At 30.4% G+C, this 14,136-nt stretch overlaps 1 protein-coding gene across 1 annotated transcript; it reads right to left on the reverse strand.

Annotated features, from left to right (window-relative positions):
* Nucleotides 1-6,283: 6,283 nt before the first annotated feature.
* Nucleotides 6,284-7,387, reverse strand: LOC131858459 (sugar transport protein 13-like). Its single transcript, XM_059211697.1, has 3 exons — nt 7,329-7,387; nt 6,891-6,990; nt 6,284-6,787 (listed from the first exon to the last, which is right to left on the reverse strand). The coding sequence occupies exons 1-3, from the start codon at nt 7,385-7,387 to the stop codon at nt 6,284-6,286; spliced, it is 663 nt and encodes a 220-aa protein (XP_059067680.1).
* Nucleotides 7,388-14,136: the final 6,749 nt, after the last annotated feature.

The raw sequence follows: 14,136 nt of genomic DNA on the forward strand, positions 1-14,136 counted from the left end.
TGTAACTGGAAAAAGAAGGCTTAAGCAGGACGTTGCCCTTTTTCCGTCAATCGCCAAATTGGTAGCGATTGAACAGGAAGAATTATGGTTTCTTGTGTTGTGTTGTGTGTGAAAATATCGGTTTCAGAGACACCTCGCACGGCAGACAAGTCAAGTCAATTTTAACGTATTTAACATTTTCCATCTTTCATGGATTCCAGCATTACATGGAAATACATTTTGAGTCGGTAAGGTCAATTGTGATTTATAAGGGGTAGGACCCATATTTTGTTTCTAAAGAATCTAGACTAGCTTACATATATTTGATTTTAATCAAATATATATATAATACGTCGAGATATATCCTTTTCGAGGTGCCTATTAGAGTTCGAGGTACATGATAAAAATAGGCGCCTCGAAAAGGATATATCTCGACGTATTATATATATATTTGATTAAAATCAAATATGTGTAAGCTAGTAGCAGTCGCGGCAACATGGGAAACAATAAAAAAATTCAAAATAGAACTATATAATATTATACTATTAATGTTTGTTGCATTAATATGTAATATTATTATTGCAATTATTATTATTATTTTCTATTTGTTTGTAATAAAATAAATTATATTATAATATTATTATATTATTATGTAGAGATATATGAAAATTTAAATATCTATTTAGACTATTTTATATAATATATTTGTGTTGCAAGATCAAAGCAAATACTAAAATCTAAGATAATATAAAACTTTATTTAATGATAATATAAAATTTTATTTAATCGCGAGTATTATGGTTATGGTTAGCATTGGGGTTAAGGTTAGTGTTATGGTTAGGGTTAAGGTTTACATCATGGTTCAAATTAGATTTATGATTAGGGTTAGGGTTATGATAATGGTTAGGGTTAGCATCAACATTAGGGTTTGGTTTTGGTTTAGGATTATGGTTAGCTTTAAGGTTTAGGATTACAATTAGGATTATGGTTGGGGTTAGGGTTATGGTTGCAGTTTAATATTAGGGTTAGTGTCAGGCTTACAATTATAACTGGGGGTATGGTTAGGATTACGATTTGGTTTATGGTTATGTTTTGGATTAGGGTTAAGGTTCGTATTATGGTCAGGGTTAAGGTTTATATTATGGTTAGGGTTATGATTAGGGTTAGGGATTAGGGTTAGGAATATGATAATAGTTAGGGTGTATATCATGGTTAGGGTTAGCATCAAGTTTTGGTTCTGGTATAGGATCATGGTTAAGGTTAAGGTTAGGGTTAGGGTTAGAATTATAATTAGGATTAGGGTTAGAGTTAGGGTTAAGATTGCAATGGAAGATAGTATGCGATGATAGCTATAAGAGTTAGGGTTTGGGTTAGGATTAGGGTTGTTAGGGTTAGGGTCTAGATTAAAGGGAGTTATAGTAATATTGATAAAATAAGTTATAATTGGTTTTAGTTAACGATTAGAGTTATTATTGTAGGATAATGTTTTGGGTAAGGGTACAAGTTCAATTAGAATCAGTTATTTAATAAATCGTTTTATTAAAATAAATTATATTATAATATTATATATTACATGGAGATATATGAAATTTAATATATCTATTTAGACTATTGTTTATAATATATATTTGTTGCAAGATCAAAGCAAATACTTAACTCTAAGATATATTAAACTTTATTTAACGACAAGTATTATGGTTATGGTAAGGATTAGGGTTAAGGTTAGTGTTATGGTCGGGGATAAGGTTTACATCATGGTTTGGGTTAGGGTTTATATCATGTTTAGGGTTTGGGTTTCGGTTACGGTTTAATATTAGGGTTAGATTTATGGTTAGGGTCAAGGTTTAGTGTCAGGGTTACAATTATGTAACTTAGTGTTTACATCAAAGGTAGGGTTAAGGTAAGCATAATTACAGTTAGGGTTAGGGTTGGAATTATAACTGGGGGTATGGTTAGGATTAGGATTTGGTTTATGGTTGTGTTTTGGATTAGAGTTAATGTTACCATTATGATCAGGGTTAAGGCTTATATCATGGTTAGGGCTATCATTAGGGTTAGGGTTTGCTTTTGGTTTAGGATTATGGTTAGGGTTAGGGTTTAGTGTTAACCTTAAGTTTATGGTAAGGGTATCGTGTCAGGGTTACAATTACTTTAGGGTTTATATCAAAATTAGGGTTAGAATTAGGGTTATGGTTCAATTACATTAAAGTTAGGGTTAAATTAGTATTCAAGTTTAATTAGGATTAGGGTTTGGGCTAGATTAAGGTTAGGAATAGATTAGGATTAAGGTTCAATTTGGGTTAGGGTTAAGTTTAGGGTGGGATTATTGTTAGGGTTAGGGTTTATGATTATGGTTAGGTTAGCATTATGATTAGGGTTAGGGTAAGGAATATGATTAGGGTTATTATTTTGTGTTATGGTTAGGTTTATTGTTTGCATCACGGTTGGGTTTAAGGTTAGGTTTAGGATTATGGTTAGGGTCATAGTTAGGATTATGGCTAGGGTTAGGGTTTACATCATAGTTAGGGTTAGGCTTAAGGTTGGGGTTATGATTAACGTCATGGTTTAGGGTTATGATTTACATCATGCTTAGGGTTAGGGTGAGGATTATGGTTGGGATTAGGATTTAAGATTAAGGTTAGCGTTAAGGATATGGTTTGGGTTAGAGTTTAAGGTTAGGATTAGGATTATGGACAGGATTTACTTTTAGGATTAGGGATAAGTTTTAAGGTTAGGGTTAGGATTAGGATTAGGTTTGGGGTTAGGGCTAAGGATTGTTGTTAGGGTTAGGGTTAGGTTAGGGTTAGGGCTAAGGAATATTGTTTAATTCTCTACGGTTATAGTGAAGTTTAGGGTTATGTTATGGTTTGGTTTTAATTATGGTAAGATTAGGTTTAGGGTTAATGTTAAGCTAAAATTAGGAATAGGGTTAAGATTGGAGGTAGGGTTTAATTCTAGGTTTTAATTATGGTTAGATTTGAGTTTGACTACATGATTAGGGTTTGATTATGGTTATAGTTAGGTTTTGGTTATGATTAGGGTTAGGGTTTGATTATAGTTAAGATTAGGGTTTAATTATGATTTGGGTTTGGGTTTGATTATGATTAGGGTTTGGTACAATTATGGTTTGCTTATGGTTAGGATTTGATGATGGTTAGATTGGGGTTCAATTAGGTCTATTTTATGGATATTGTCAAGGTTAGGGTTTAATTATGGTAAGGCTTAACATAAGAGTTCAATTAGGGTTATGATTCAATTACATTATGGTTTGGGTTAAATTAGGATTAAAGTTCAATTAGGGTAATGATTCAATTACATTAGGAGTAGGGTTAAATTAAGATTAAAGCTTAACTAGGGTTAGGGTTTGGGCTAGAATTCAATTAGGATTAGAGTCCAATTAGGGTTATAATTTAGTTTAGGGTTATGGTTCAGTTGTTGTTAGATGAGGGTTGAAGTTGTAGGTGTTTTAAAATTATATGGGGTTATAGTTAAGTTTAGTGTTAGGTTATGATTAGGTTTCAATTATGGTAAGATTAGGTTTAGGGTTAACGTTAATCTAAAATTATAGGTTTTTATTACAGTTAGATTTGATTTTGATTGTGGTTAGGATAAAGTTTTCGTTATGATTAGGGTTAGGGTTTGATTATGATTAGGTTTTGGTATAGTTATGATTTGGTTATGGTTAAGGGTTAATGATGATTAGATTGGGGTTGAATTAGGTCTCTATTACAGATATTATCAAGGTTAGGGTTTAATTATGGTAATATTTTTATTATAGTTAGGTTTAATATAATACTAAAATTTGTTTAGGTTAGAATTAGGGTTATGATTCAAATACATTAGGCTTAGGGCTAAATTAGGATTGAAGGCTAATTAGGGTTAGGGTTTGGGCTAGACTTTAATTAAGGAACTACTATTGTAGGATGAATCTCGGGGTTATGGTTACGTTTCAAATATTGTTTGAGTTATAGTTTAATTAACATTATGGTTTAAGCACAATTAGGGTTAAGGATTAATATTAGCTTAGGGTTGGGGTTCAATTAGAGAAAATCTTAGTTAGGGTTTAATGGGTTATAGTTAATTATAGTTAGGGTTCAATTGTAGTACGGTTTGATTGTGATAAGGGTTTAATTATAGTTAGGCTTAGGATTTGAGTCTAATTGGGGTTAGAATTTGGTTTATTATTCAATTAAATTAGGGTTAGGGTTCAATTTGGTTTAGGGATAGGGTTCAATTTGGTGTATTGTTAGAGTAAGACTTTTAGATTTTTTTTTTACATGTTATTAAATATTGTCTATTTGTCAAATTGAACCTATTTTCATTTACTTCTCAAAAATTCTTTAGTGAAAAGATTGTGCATTTCTTAAGTAAAATAATATAATACTTTAGTATATAAATAAATTATTATATATTCTATAAAATAAAATAAAATAATGTTTAAGAAAATTATATTAATTTTAAGTTTAATAATTTTAGTTAAATAAAATAACTATATTATACATATTAAAAATTTCTAGATTAGTATAGATATCTAAAACACTTCTATATAATATATAAGAGCATCCTTCAAATGGATGTCTTTAATAAATTTATATTAATTTTATTATCTTTTATGTGCCACTTTCACTTCTTTTTTTTTTTGGATAAAAAAATTAAAATCATTTGTATTTATGATTAAAATCTAATCGTTTCCATGTCACTAGTGTACTATGAGATATGGTTGTTTTATTGCTTGCATTGTTGGCTAAATACATGATCTAGAATTTTGTTAAGGATAAGCATTCTTTTTTTTAGATTTTTCTTCATCCCATCTTTTTCAAACTTTTTAATGTTTTTTTGTTATTTTCTATTGAGTTAAGAGCTATTTAATTTATCTACATTATTTACTTATTATTTATTCATTATTTGATTTTTTTCATATAATTATCTAAAAATAATTCATTATTTTTCACCCATATCCATGATAATAGGGATAATAGATATAGAAACTTGGTTGTAAAGCATGGTTCGTAGATGAAAATAGCAATTTAAAACCATTGTTTATGTTCTTTTAAGGAAACAACTCTTTGAAAGAAGAAAGTTTCATTTTTATTTGCAGTGTATTAAAGAGACTATGGGATTTTGATTCAAAATAGAAATTGATATTTGCAAACACACATCCATTACAAACATTTCTAAATCAATAAGCATAGTAGAAAAACATTCTTAAATTGAGTCCAACATCTAAGATAGCTACAATCTTGTCTTGGAGACATTCTATCTATTATATTAAGGTTTTTTCCTTATTATTATATTATTTGGGCATTCTTTATATGTAGATTTTTGGAAAAAAAAAAATGTTACTATATTGATATTTGAAAATATAGAAAGATATTTGTCACAATCTTAATTTATTTTAAGTGGTTAAATTATAGAAACTTTAAGAATAAAACTTATTTTAAATTTTATGGAAAATGTTGTATTCTAGCTTATCAATTAATATCCAAATTGATTATCAATTAAGATCTTTTCTATTAAAAAGAAACGACAGTTTGAAAGTAACAATTCTGATATTGAAGAACAAAAGCTTTGTAATTTATTGAAAAATTAAAAATACCATAAAATTGATCATCTATACTTTCATTCAAAATCTTTCATTAAGAAGAGAAATAAATCATTTTTATAGCAGCACAAATTCGTCAAAGTTGTGCCTATTGTAGATCATGTTTCCACCCTATTGCAAGAATTCTAGAGCACAAATTTGAGCTACCATTTAAGAGTAATTCACATCAACTTGGAATATAATTATATGGTACGCTTAATATGCAATTATAGTACAAAGTATATCAAATTTAAAAAGGAAAAACCCCACTCTCAATTCCAAATAGAACTCAATTTTTTCCCTCTCCCCCAACAATATTTAATCTTTAATTGTTATTATTTAATACAATATATTAAATTGAATGAAATTCAATGATATGAGAGATTTAATGATGTTCTCCAGTAAAAAATGGTGCAACTCACACCATTTAATTCTGATTTTTTTTTAACATATTTAATATCATCTTGTTTCTGAACCCTTTTTCTAAATATATATATTGAAGATCCTGCTACTACTGAACTTGGTTCTCTTCTTGCAGGTTCAGTATCTTTGAAGGGAAAGGGGAACATAATTGACTTAAGGTTGGGCTTGGTTAATTTCAAGCTCTACACCTTGTCTGAGACATGAAAAAGCAGCCATTCAAATCAGAGATGCAGAGTAGATCAATTCGGGAGGCTTAGAAAAAACTTTAAGCTTGAAAATTAATTATGCAGTAAAATCAAATTATAACTGAGAATTGTGATGGGCCTTGCCATTAGCTTTCCCAGTTTCTTGATCAGCATAGGCATCACCATCCTCATCATCGATCAAATCAGAGTCTGTGACATACTTCTTCAACAGCCAGTGTTGTCTGCACACTTTCTCTATCATTTCTTCGATTGGCACATTCTTTGTTTCCAGAAGGAGAAACAGGACGAACGTAGACATGATTAAAACCCAACCAGCGTAAAATAAGAAAATCCTATATTTGAAATGACAAAGCATTGACAGGAATGCCTGTGCAATGACGAATGTGAAGAGAAGGTTGACGCACACGGTGACACTTTGTCCAGCGGATCTTGTTTCTAGTGGAAATGTTTCGTTGGGAATGAGCCATGCAAGAGGCCCCCATGACCATGCAAAGGCTGAGACGAACGTGCATACCATAAGTACTATCACAATTGCCATGCCCTTGGAAATATCTTTGTCCTCTTTCATCCCTGTTGCTAACAAAATTCCAATGATCACCTACAATTCCAAAACAAAATCGTTACAATTTTTTATATTAAAATAAATAAAAAATTGGTTACATGTGATTACAATTCACAGCAGAATGGCTACAAAGATGTACCTGTGAAGCAAACATTTGCACTCTGGCTTCGAGCAGAAGCACTCTTCGCCCAACTTTATCAACTGAATAGATTGAAACTAAAGTGGATGGCAATCGCAACCTGAACGTTTACAGTGTGGTGTTCCGTCTTCCATATTTTTTCTTCAATGCAGCTTCAGGTGATTAAGTCACAAAACCCCCAAAACTTTCGATCTCCTTTCCAAAATTTCCTTTTTCCCCAATTGATTAAAAGAAAACCCCCAAAAATCTTTTTATCACAAAACACCCATAACCAGGCAAATTTTGCAGAGAGGAAAATTCACGGCAGAGTCTCCTCCCCCCAAAAAAATATTAAGCAAAGGTAGCAGTCGATTTTCTTAATAAACAACAACGGTGGATAGAAGACAGCGATTAATCAAGGGCAGCGATTGATGAAGACAAAAGTGGCAATAACGTTACATTGCGTTACATTGAAGCAGAATGGCAATCGCAACCTGAACATTTACAGTAACGTACATGCGTTAGAGAGGAATGACAATCGCAACCTAAACGTTTACTTGGAGCAGTTACAATGCATGGCCAAGGTTTCCGTTTTCTTTAGTGTATACACGGATGCCTTCACTCCCCCCTGCTGCGACTGTAGGAACGCCTCTGGCGTAAATATAGAACACTGGTAGAAACGTTTTATATTTCTAATGTTTAAAATTTATAGGTATTTGTAATAATCATATAACGATATGTAGGTTTATATGTTTTGGAATTAGAGTTTTTTTTGTGTGTCTTAAACTCATAACATTATTAATAGTTATTATCTAGTTTATATTTTATCAATTGTATCTTAATAATGACTTTTGGGATAGTCTGAAATGCTAATTAATAGCTCAAACTTATGCAGTAAAAAAGTTTGAAATTCATGGATGTATTGTCCACATCTTGAATAGAAGATTTCCATACCAAGTCAATACTTTGATTTGTCCACCATATCAATCAAGTCATTGATATTCAGAATTCAAGTCCTCTTGAGTTAGAAGAAAACAATGTCAATAGTTGTTGTCCCCATTTCTTGCAGTGGGTCAGATAAACATTTTTTACTTGGAAATACATTGTGAGTAGGTAAGGTCAATTGTGACTATATGTTTTGTATTAGAGTTTTTTTAACATGTCTTAAATTCATGACATTACTAATAATGTACATATATTTCCCTACCAAGTCAATACTTTGATTTGTCCACCATATCAATCAGGTCATTGATATTTGGAATCCAAGTCCACTTAGGTTAGAAGAAAACAATGTCAATAGTTGTTGTCCAAATAAACATTTTTCCTAATAAGATTTTATCTACCATGAGCATCTGTTGTCAACAAACCACTTTGATTTTTTCTTTAATTTATAATTCTATTCTTTGTAAATCACTTTGAATTCAAAAAAGGTTTAGAGGTTTCAAATGTGATTTTCAATAAAAATTTAAATCTTGTTGCATACTGTAGATTAGGATTGTTTATCAATGATGTGTTATTTCAAAATGTAACAAAATCCACTATAATAGAAGAAATACAATTTTGCTACTTGAAGAAAATAACAAATAATTAGATACAAACTATCAAATTTTATAGACACCCACCTACTTACACATACATGTGCACACACACAAAAGAAAATTATTTTTACATATAATGAGATGTTTTTAAAAACATAATATTATGTTATACTCCATTTGTAAAACATTACAAAATTAGACTATCTTTAATTGACAGTTCTTAAGGCATTGATAACTACATGGTTTACAAAATTTTAACACATTTCATATATGCTTACATATAATCATGTATATCTACTATGACAATGCCCATTACATAATGTGGAAAATTGTCCTTTAAAATGTTTATCAAAATTAATAATAAAGTTTATGTTTCATTCTTTGTACATTAAAAAAAATGATATTTTTAGTCATTTTTTTGCTAGTTATGTGATGTGCATACTCTATTATGCAATTTTAAAGATGCATTGACTTTGAAAAATCATGTGTATACATATACTTATACATATACATATGCATATGCATAGATATGCATATACATATACATATACATATGCATATGCATATGCATATACATACATACACATGTATGTATGTATGTATGTATGTATGTATGTATGTATGTATGTATGTATGTATGTATGTATGTATGTATGTATGTACATGTGTATATGTGTGTACATATGTATATGTGTTTGTGTAATTTTCTCTCCAAATTTTCCTCTTACATAATGATGAAATAGCATAACTTGTCTAATATAAGTCTTAACATAAGATATTAAGATGTACTAAAGTATTTTCCTATTTTCACATTTAACATTTGAGTAAGAGCTAATATTTAAATGAGATATTTAAAAATAAATAAATTTAAATTTATTTATCCATCCACAAAAAAATTAAATAAACATACTTCACATAAATGTAACATTTTTTAATAATATAACTGATTAACAACTTAGTTTTCTTTCATTTCTAATTATTAGTAGAATAATTCACATTTCAAAACTATGATTAACTAATTGGAAATTACCAAGAAACTTTATTAATAATAAATAAAATCACCCAAGAAGACACATTCATAGGTCTAATATGAGGAGATCCAAATTTTGTGGCTAGTTTGGATACAATTTCATCGATTTTCATACCATGTGTTCATAAATTGACCTCAAGGACTAGGTAAGATAAGACAGTTAAGTGAAATCTATCAAACTCTACCACATGCCTTTCATTAGTTAAAATTTCATAAATTTATTACATACTCAATCAATCAAATTCCACACATGCTTAATATGTAACAATAGCTAGATGTGTCAAAGTTTACCATAATTTTTAGGAGGCCAATATGGTTGCTAATTTCCTAGTGAATGAGGGTATTGGGCTTGACAATTGGAGTTGAAATAGTTAAATATTGATGATCTATCAACTTTAGTTTTAATCTTCTTATAAAAAATTATGTGGCTTTCCATCCTTAGTACCTCTTTCCATTTGGACTTGACACAATCTTGTATGCTTGATAGAAAATCTTTATATATGGAGTTGCCTGGCAATAATGATTTTAATAGTGGTTAAAAGTATAGTGTACTTGTGACCTTTAAAATCAATCATGTGTAGACTAATTTAATAGGACCAATTATAGACAACAATACTTGTGAAGGAGTTAAACCCGTCATGACATCTAGATGTAATTTTATCCAAGACTTGTTTGAAGTCTTATTTCATTCTCTCTTTTTAGTTGGTGATAATTATTTATATCATTTTTTAAGCGCCACCTTTCATAATCCCTATATTCAACTCATCCCTTATGATCTCTCTCTCTCACATCTAAGTTTTTTACTATCTTTTGTGTTATCAACTATCCCTCCAATATGTCCATGGGAGGTTAAAGGGCTCATGTTGAGCCTTCCTTATTTGTTAAATTATAAATAAATAAAATAAGGTGGAATCTATTTACCTAGGGTATAATCCCTCTATATTTTTGGGCAATACAAGTACATGATAAGGTCCTAACATAATAGTTTGTCAAATCTTAGATGAAGAGGTATATTTTCATGAGAGGTAAGGTTCACTATGATTGAAGCTATGATAAGCCAAGTCATAGGTGTGATCTATAAAGGTTGGAAGGTTTTAAGGTTTGGAAAAAGTAGGAAGACTAAATACATTAATTATTTTCTCTAGAGGTCAAGGTGGTTATTAGGCATCAAAATGGCTACAAAAGAGCTACCCTAACATCTCCATGGAGGTATCTACAAACAATGACCTATTTTTTTCTAGACAATCTCGATCTAGTTAACAAGGAATGGTAGGTGGTGAAGGGTTTGAGTCTTTTGGGAAATTAGTAATTGGTTTTGTTTGGGTTTTTTAGTCTTCTCCTAGTCTCCCTTTTCTTTTCTTTTTTTATATGTTGGTCTATTTGTAGTGTGTAGTCTTTATTTTAATGATATTCTCACTACCTTTGAGATCCCTCTTTATTTCCTAGTTGGCTAATATGTAAAAGGACTCGGGCCTTATCCCAATTTATCTAATCAAAACATCTCCATGGAATGAAGTAGTTTAGCACCTCACAAAATAATGCATTTTTTAGGTTAGACTTTCCATTGTACATGGATACCATTTTCCTCTTTTAGAAAAATTACTTAACACTTGAGAATATTATTCTATTAATAAAAGGGGATAGGCTTAATAAGGCATAGATCCCATCCAATTTTAAAATTAATAAATATAAGTAAATTAAAATAAAATTTGTCTAATTCTAAATTGATTTTTGACACCACCTTTGTCCCTAATATGAAGTAAATTAATGATCATGATATATCTAGACCACTATGCGAGGGCTATTAGAGGTTGGAGAAGGTCTATTAGACTGGACAACAAAATTTTAAGGTCATTTAGTGAAGTGGGAATTCTTGGGGACGATGATAAATAGAAAGGGAATTCTTAAAAAACCCTTAAGATGATGGATAAAATCTCTAAATTTATTCTAAGGCTACTCCCTTGCTCAATTTAAATACTTCTGAAGAAGACTAGTCTAATGAAGAATTTGAGAAGGAATATTTGTATGAAGCCTATGCTTTTAAGGAATTTGAAGGGGATGGTATGAACCATGAAATTTTGGTGGGGATTATAATGATATCCCATTGATTCTCTTTTTTTTTAAAGATCTTTTAAAACGAGGATAGATTATATGACAATCTACATTTAAAAATGACTGACTTGTAAAATATTAAAGAAATAAATTTGAAATTTAAGTACTGAATTACTCTCTTCACATAATATTATACCTAAATATTATCATACCATAATCATATATTTGATATCAAACTCATATAGTATTTCTTGATATGACATTATACTTCTCACCTTTCTTCCATTAGACAATCTAGGCTAAAGTAATCTACATCTTATGAATTGAACATAAGTATTAATATAACTAAATATTCAATTAGTACATATCATCAATTACATTTGATAATTTGAAAAAGAGATAATTGATACTATCAAATGATAATATCTTAATAAATTTATAACTATAAAATTTTTAAATGATAAAATTAGTATCAAGTTCAAATGCAAAATACAACATATAAATTAGTACTAAAAATGCTTCAAGAACATTAATATTATGCTATAAGGTATCCATTATACCTACATATCAACCTAGGTTGAGATTGACTTGTCAATGCATCAAGTAAAGGACTCCGTCCACCATTTTTTTGCCATGAAAATATATTGGGACCTTTTAAAGTATTGGAGAAGGCTAAAGTTTGATTTGTTTGAGGTATCAAATAAGGTCAAAGTTTGATACCTTTTTTAGTATCACACAAGGTTGATGCCCAATACCTTTCAAGGTATTATAAAAGTATGATATTGTGGTGTTGGATATGGGAGATGTTTGATATCTCTTCTAAAATATGAATCAATAAAAAAATTCCATTTTTTTCTAATTTCTTAAAATTTTGTCATGTTGTGATATCCCAGAACATATATATATATATATATATATATATATATTTGTGTGTGTGTGTGTAATACATATATATACATGTATACACATGTATATATGCATGTATGTGTGTGTGTATACACACACACACACACACACACACACACACACACATATATATATATATGTATGTATGTATGTATGTATGTATGTATATACATCTATATACATATATATACATACATACATACATACATATACATATGTGTGTGTATATATATACACACACACACACACACACACACACACACACACATACACACACACATATATATGGGAGGAGTTTGATATTGCAATAGTGGTTATGGGAGGATTGATATTAGAGATTTAAAGATTGGAGAAGCTTTTAGATATGGGAGGAGTTTGACATTAGTGTGTCTAAATGAGAGAGGTCTTATATCAAAGGATTGGAAGTATGAAAAAATTGATACGTCATTAGAGATTTATACTTGAAACTAACTATATTTTGGTAGGTGATCATTAAGTTGATTTTGTGGAGGTTAAAGCTTTTCTACCATGACTTTGCTGGAAATTCTCAATCTGGATTTCAAACTTCACGTGTAAATAGAGCTTCTTTATTGGTTTCTAGGGTAAACTAAATCTTTTATTGCATTGGAAATTGACACAACAGGTTATGTTCATCATTCCTTGTAAACTTAATAAAATATTAATAGAGTGCTAGCCAATTTCTAATTAAACAATAAAATATTAATAGAGTGTTAGCCGATTTCTAATTAAACTTAGATCAATTATTTTTTCACTTGACTCATATTGAGTTGTGTAGAGAGTATTAAAAGTGTTTAACAATAGTCATCTATATGAATCTTAAGAATAAACAAATCAAATGATTAATTAATTTAATACTCAAACCTCCAAAATATTATTTAAAATATATTTTACTATAGACATAACTATTACACCTCCTTTTAATCCAAACGCTAGTAATAATTAATGTCAAGCGCAAACAATAATTAATGTACATGTTAACAAACTTTCTAAGCTTAAGTTGTGTGCAACCTCCTACTTCGTTTTAAGATGCATTCTCCACTTACATTATTCTAACGCCATCACATCGCCATCACTATCGCTTCTGTTTACTTGCTTGTCCATAACTGCGGAGTTTGAAATCCACGGAGTTTGAGTCTCCATCTTCCCTTCCAGCATTAGCAACAATTGCTCCATGCTTGGCCTCACCTCCTCATCTTTTTCAATGCATAACAACGCTATCACGGTTACTCTTGTCACCTCTTCAATATCTTTCTCCTCTGCAACACCCTCTTCCACAATATTAATTGTGTTCCCCTGAGAAATTTGGGTTGCAGCCCATGTGGGAAAGTAATACTTACTTGAATCTTTCAAGTTTAAATCCAGACTTCTTTGTCCGGAAATGATTTCCAAAAGGGTCATGCCAAAACTGTATACATCAACCTTTGGAGTGATGGGAAGGCCGGAAATCCATTCTGGAGCCATAAATAACCTCTCGTTCCTCTTGTTGTGGTCAGGATACGGCTGAAATCTCTACTCACAAGCTTTGCGAATCCAAAATCGGCCAACTTGGATGAATAATTAGCGTCCAGCAGAATGTTCTCGGGCTTTATATCCCCGTGAATGATGCGATCTCTACATTCCTCATGGAGGTAAACTAAACCTCGTGCAGTACCTAAAGCGATCTGTTATCGGGTCTTCCAGTCGAGTACCTTCCTTTTACTTTTGGAATTACCAGTGAAGA

The sequence above is a fragment of the Cryptomeria japonica genome, chromosome 9, assembly GCF_030272615.1.
Source record: "Cryptomeria japonica chromosome 9, Sugi_1.0, whole genome shotgun sequence".
In the NCBI taxonomy this organism is placed as follows: domain Eukaryota; kingdom Viridiplantae; phylum Streptophyta; class Pinopsida; order Cupressales; family Cupressaceae; genus Cryptomeria; species Cryptomeria japonica.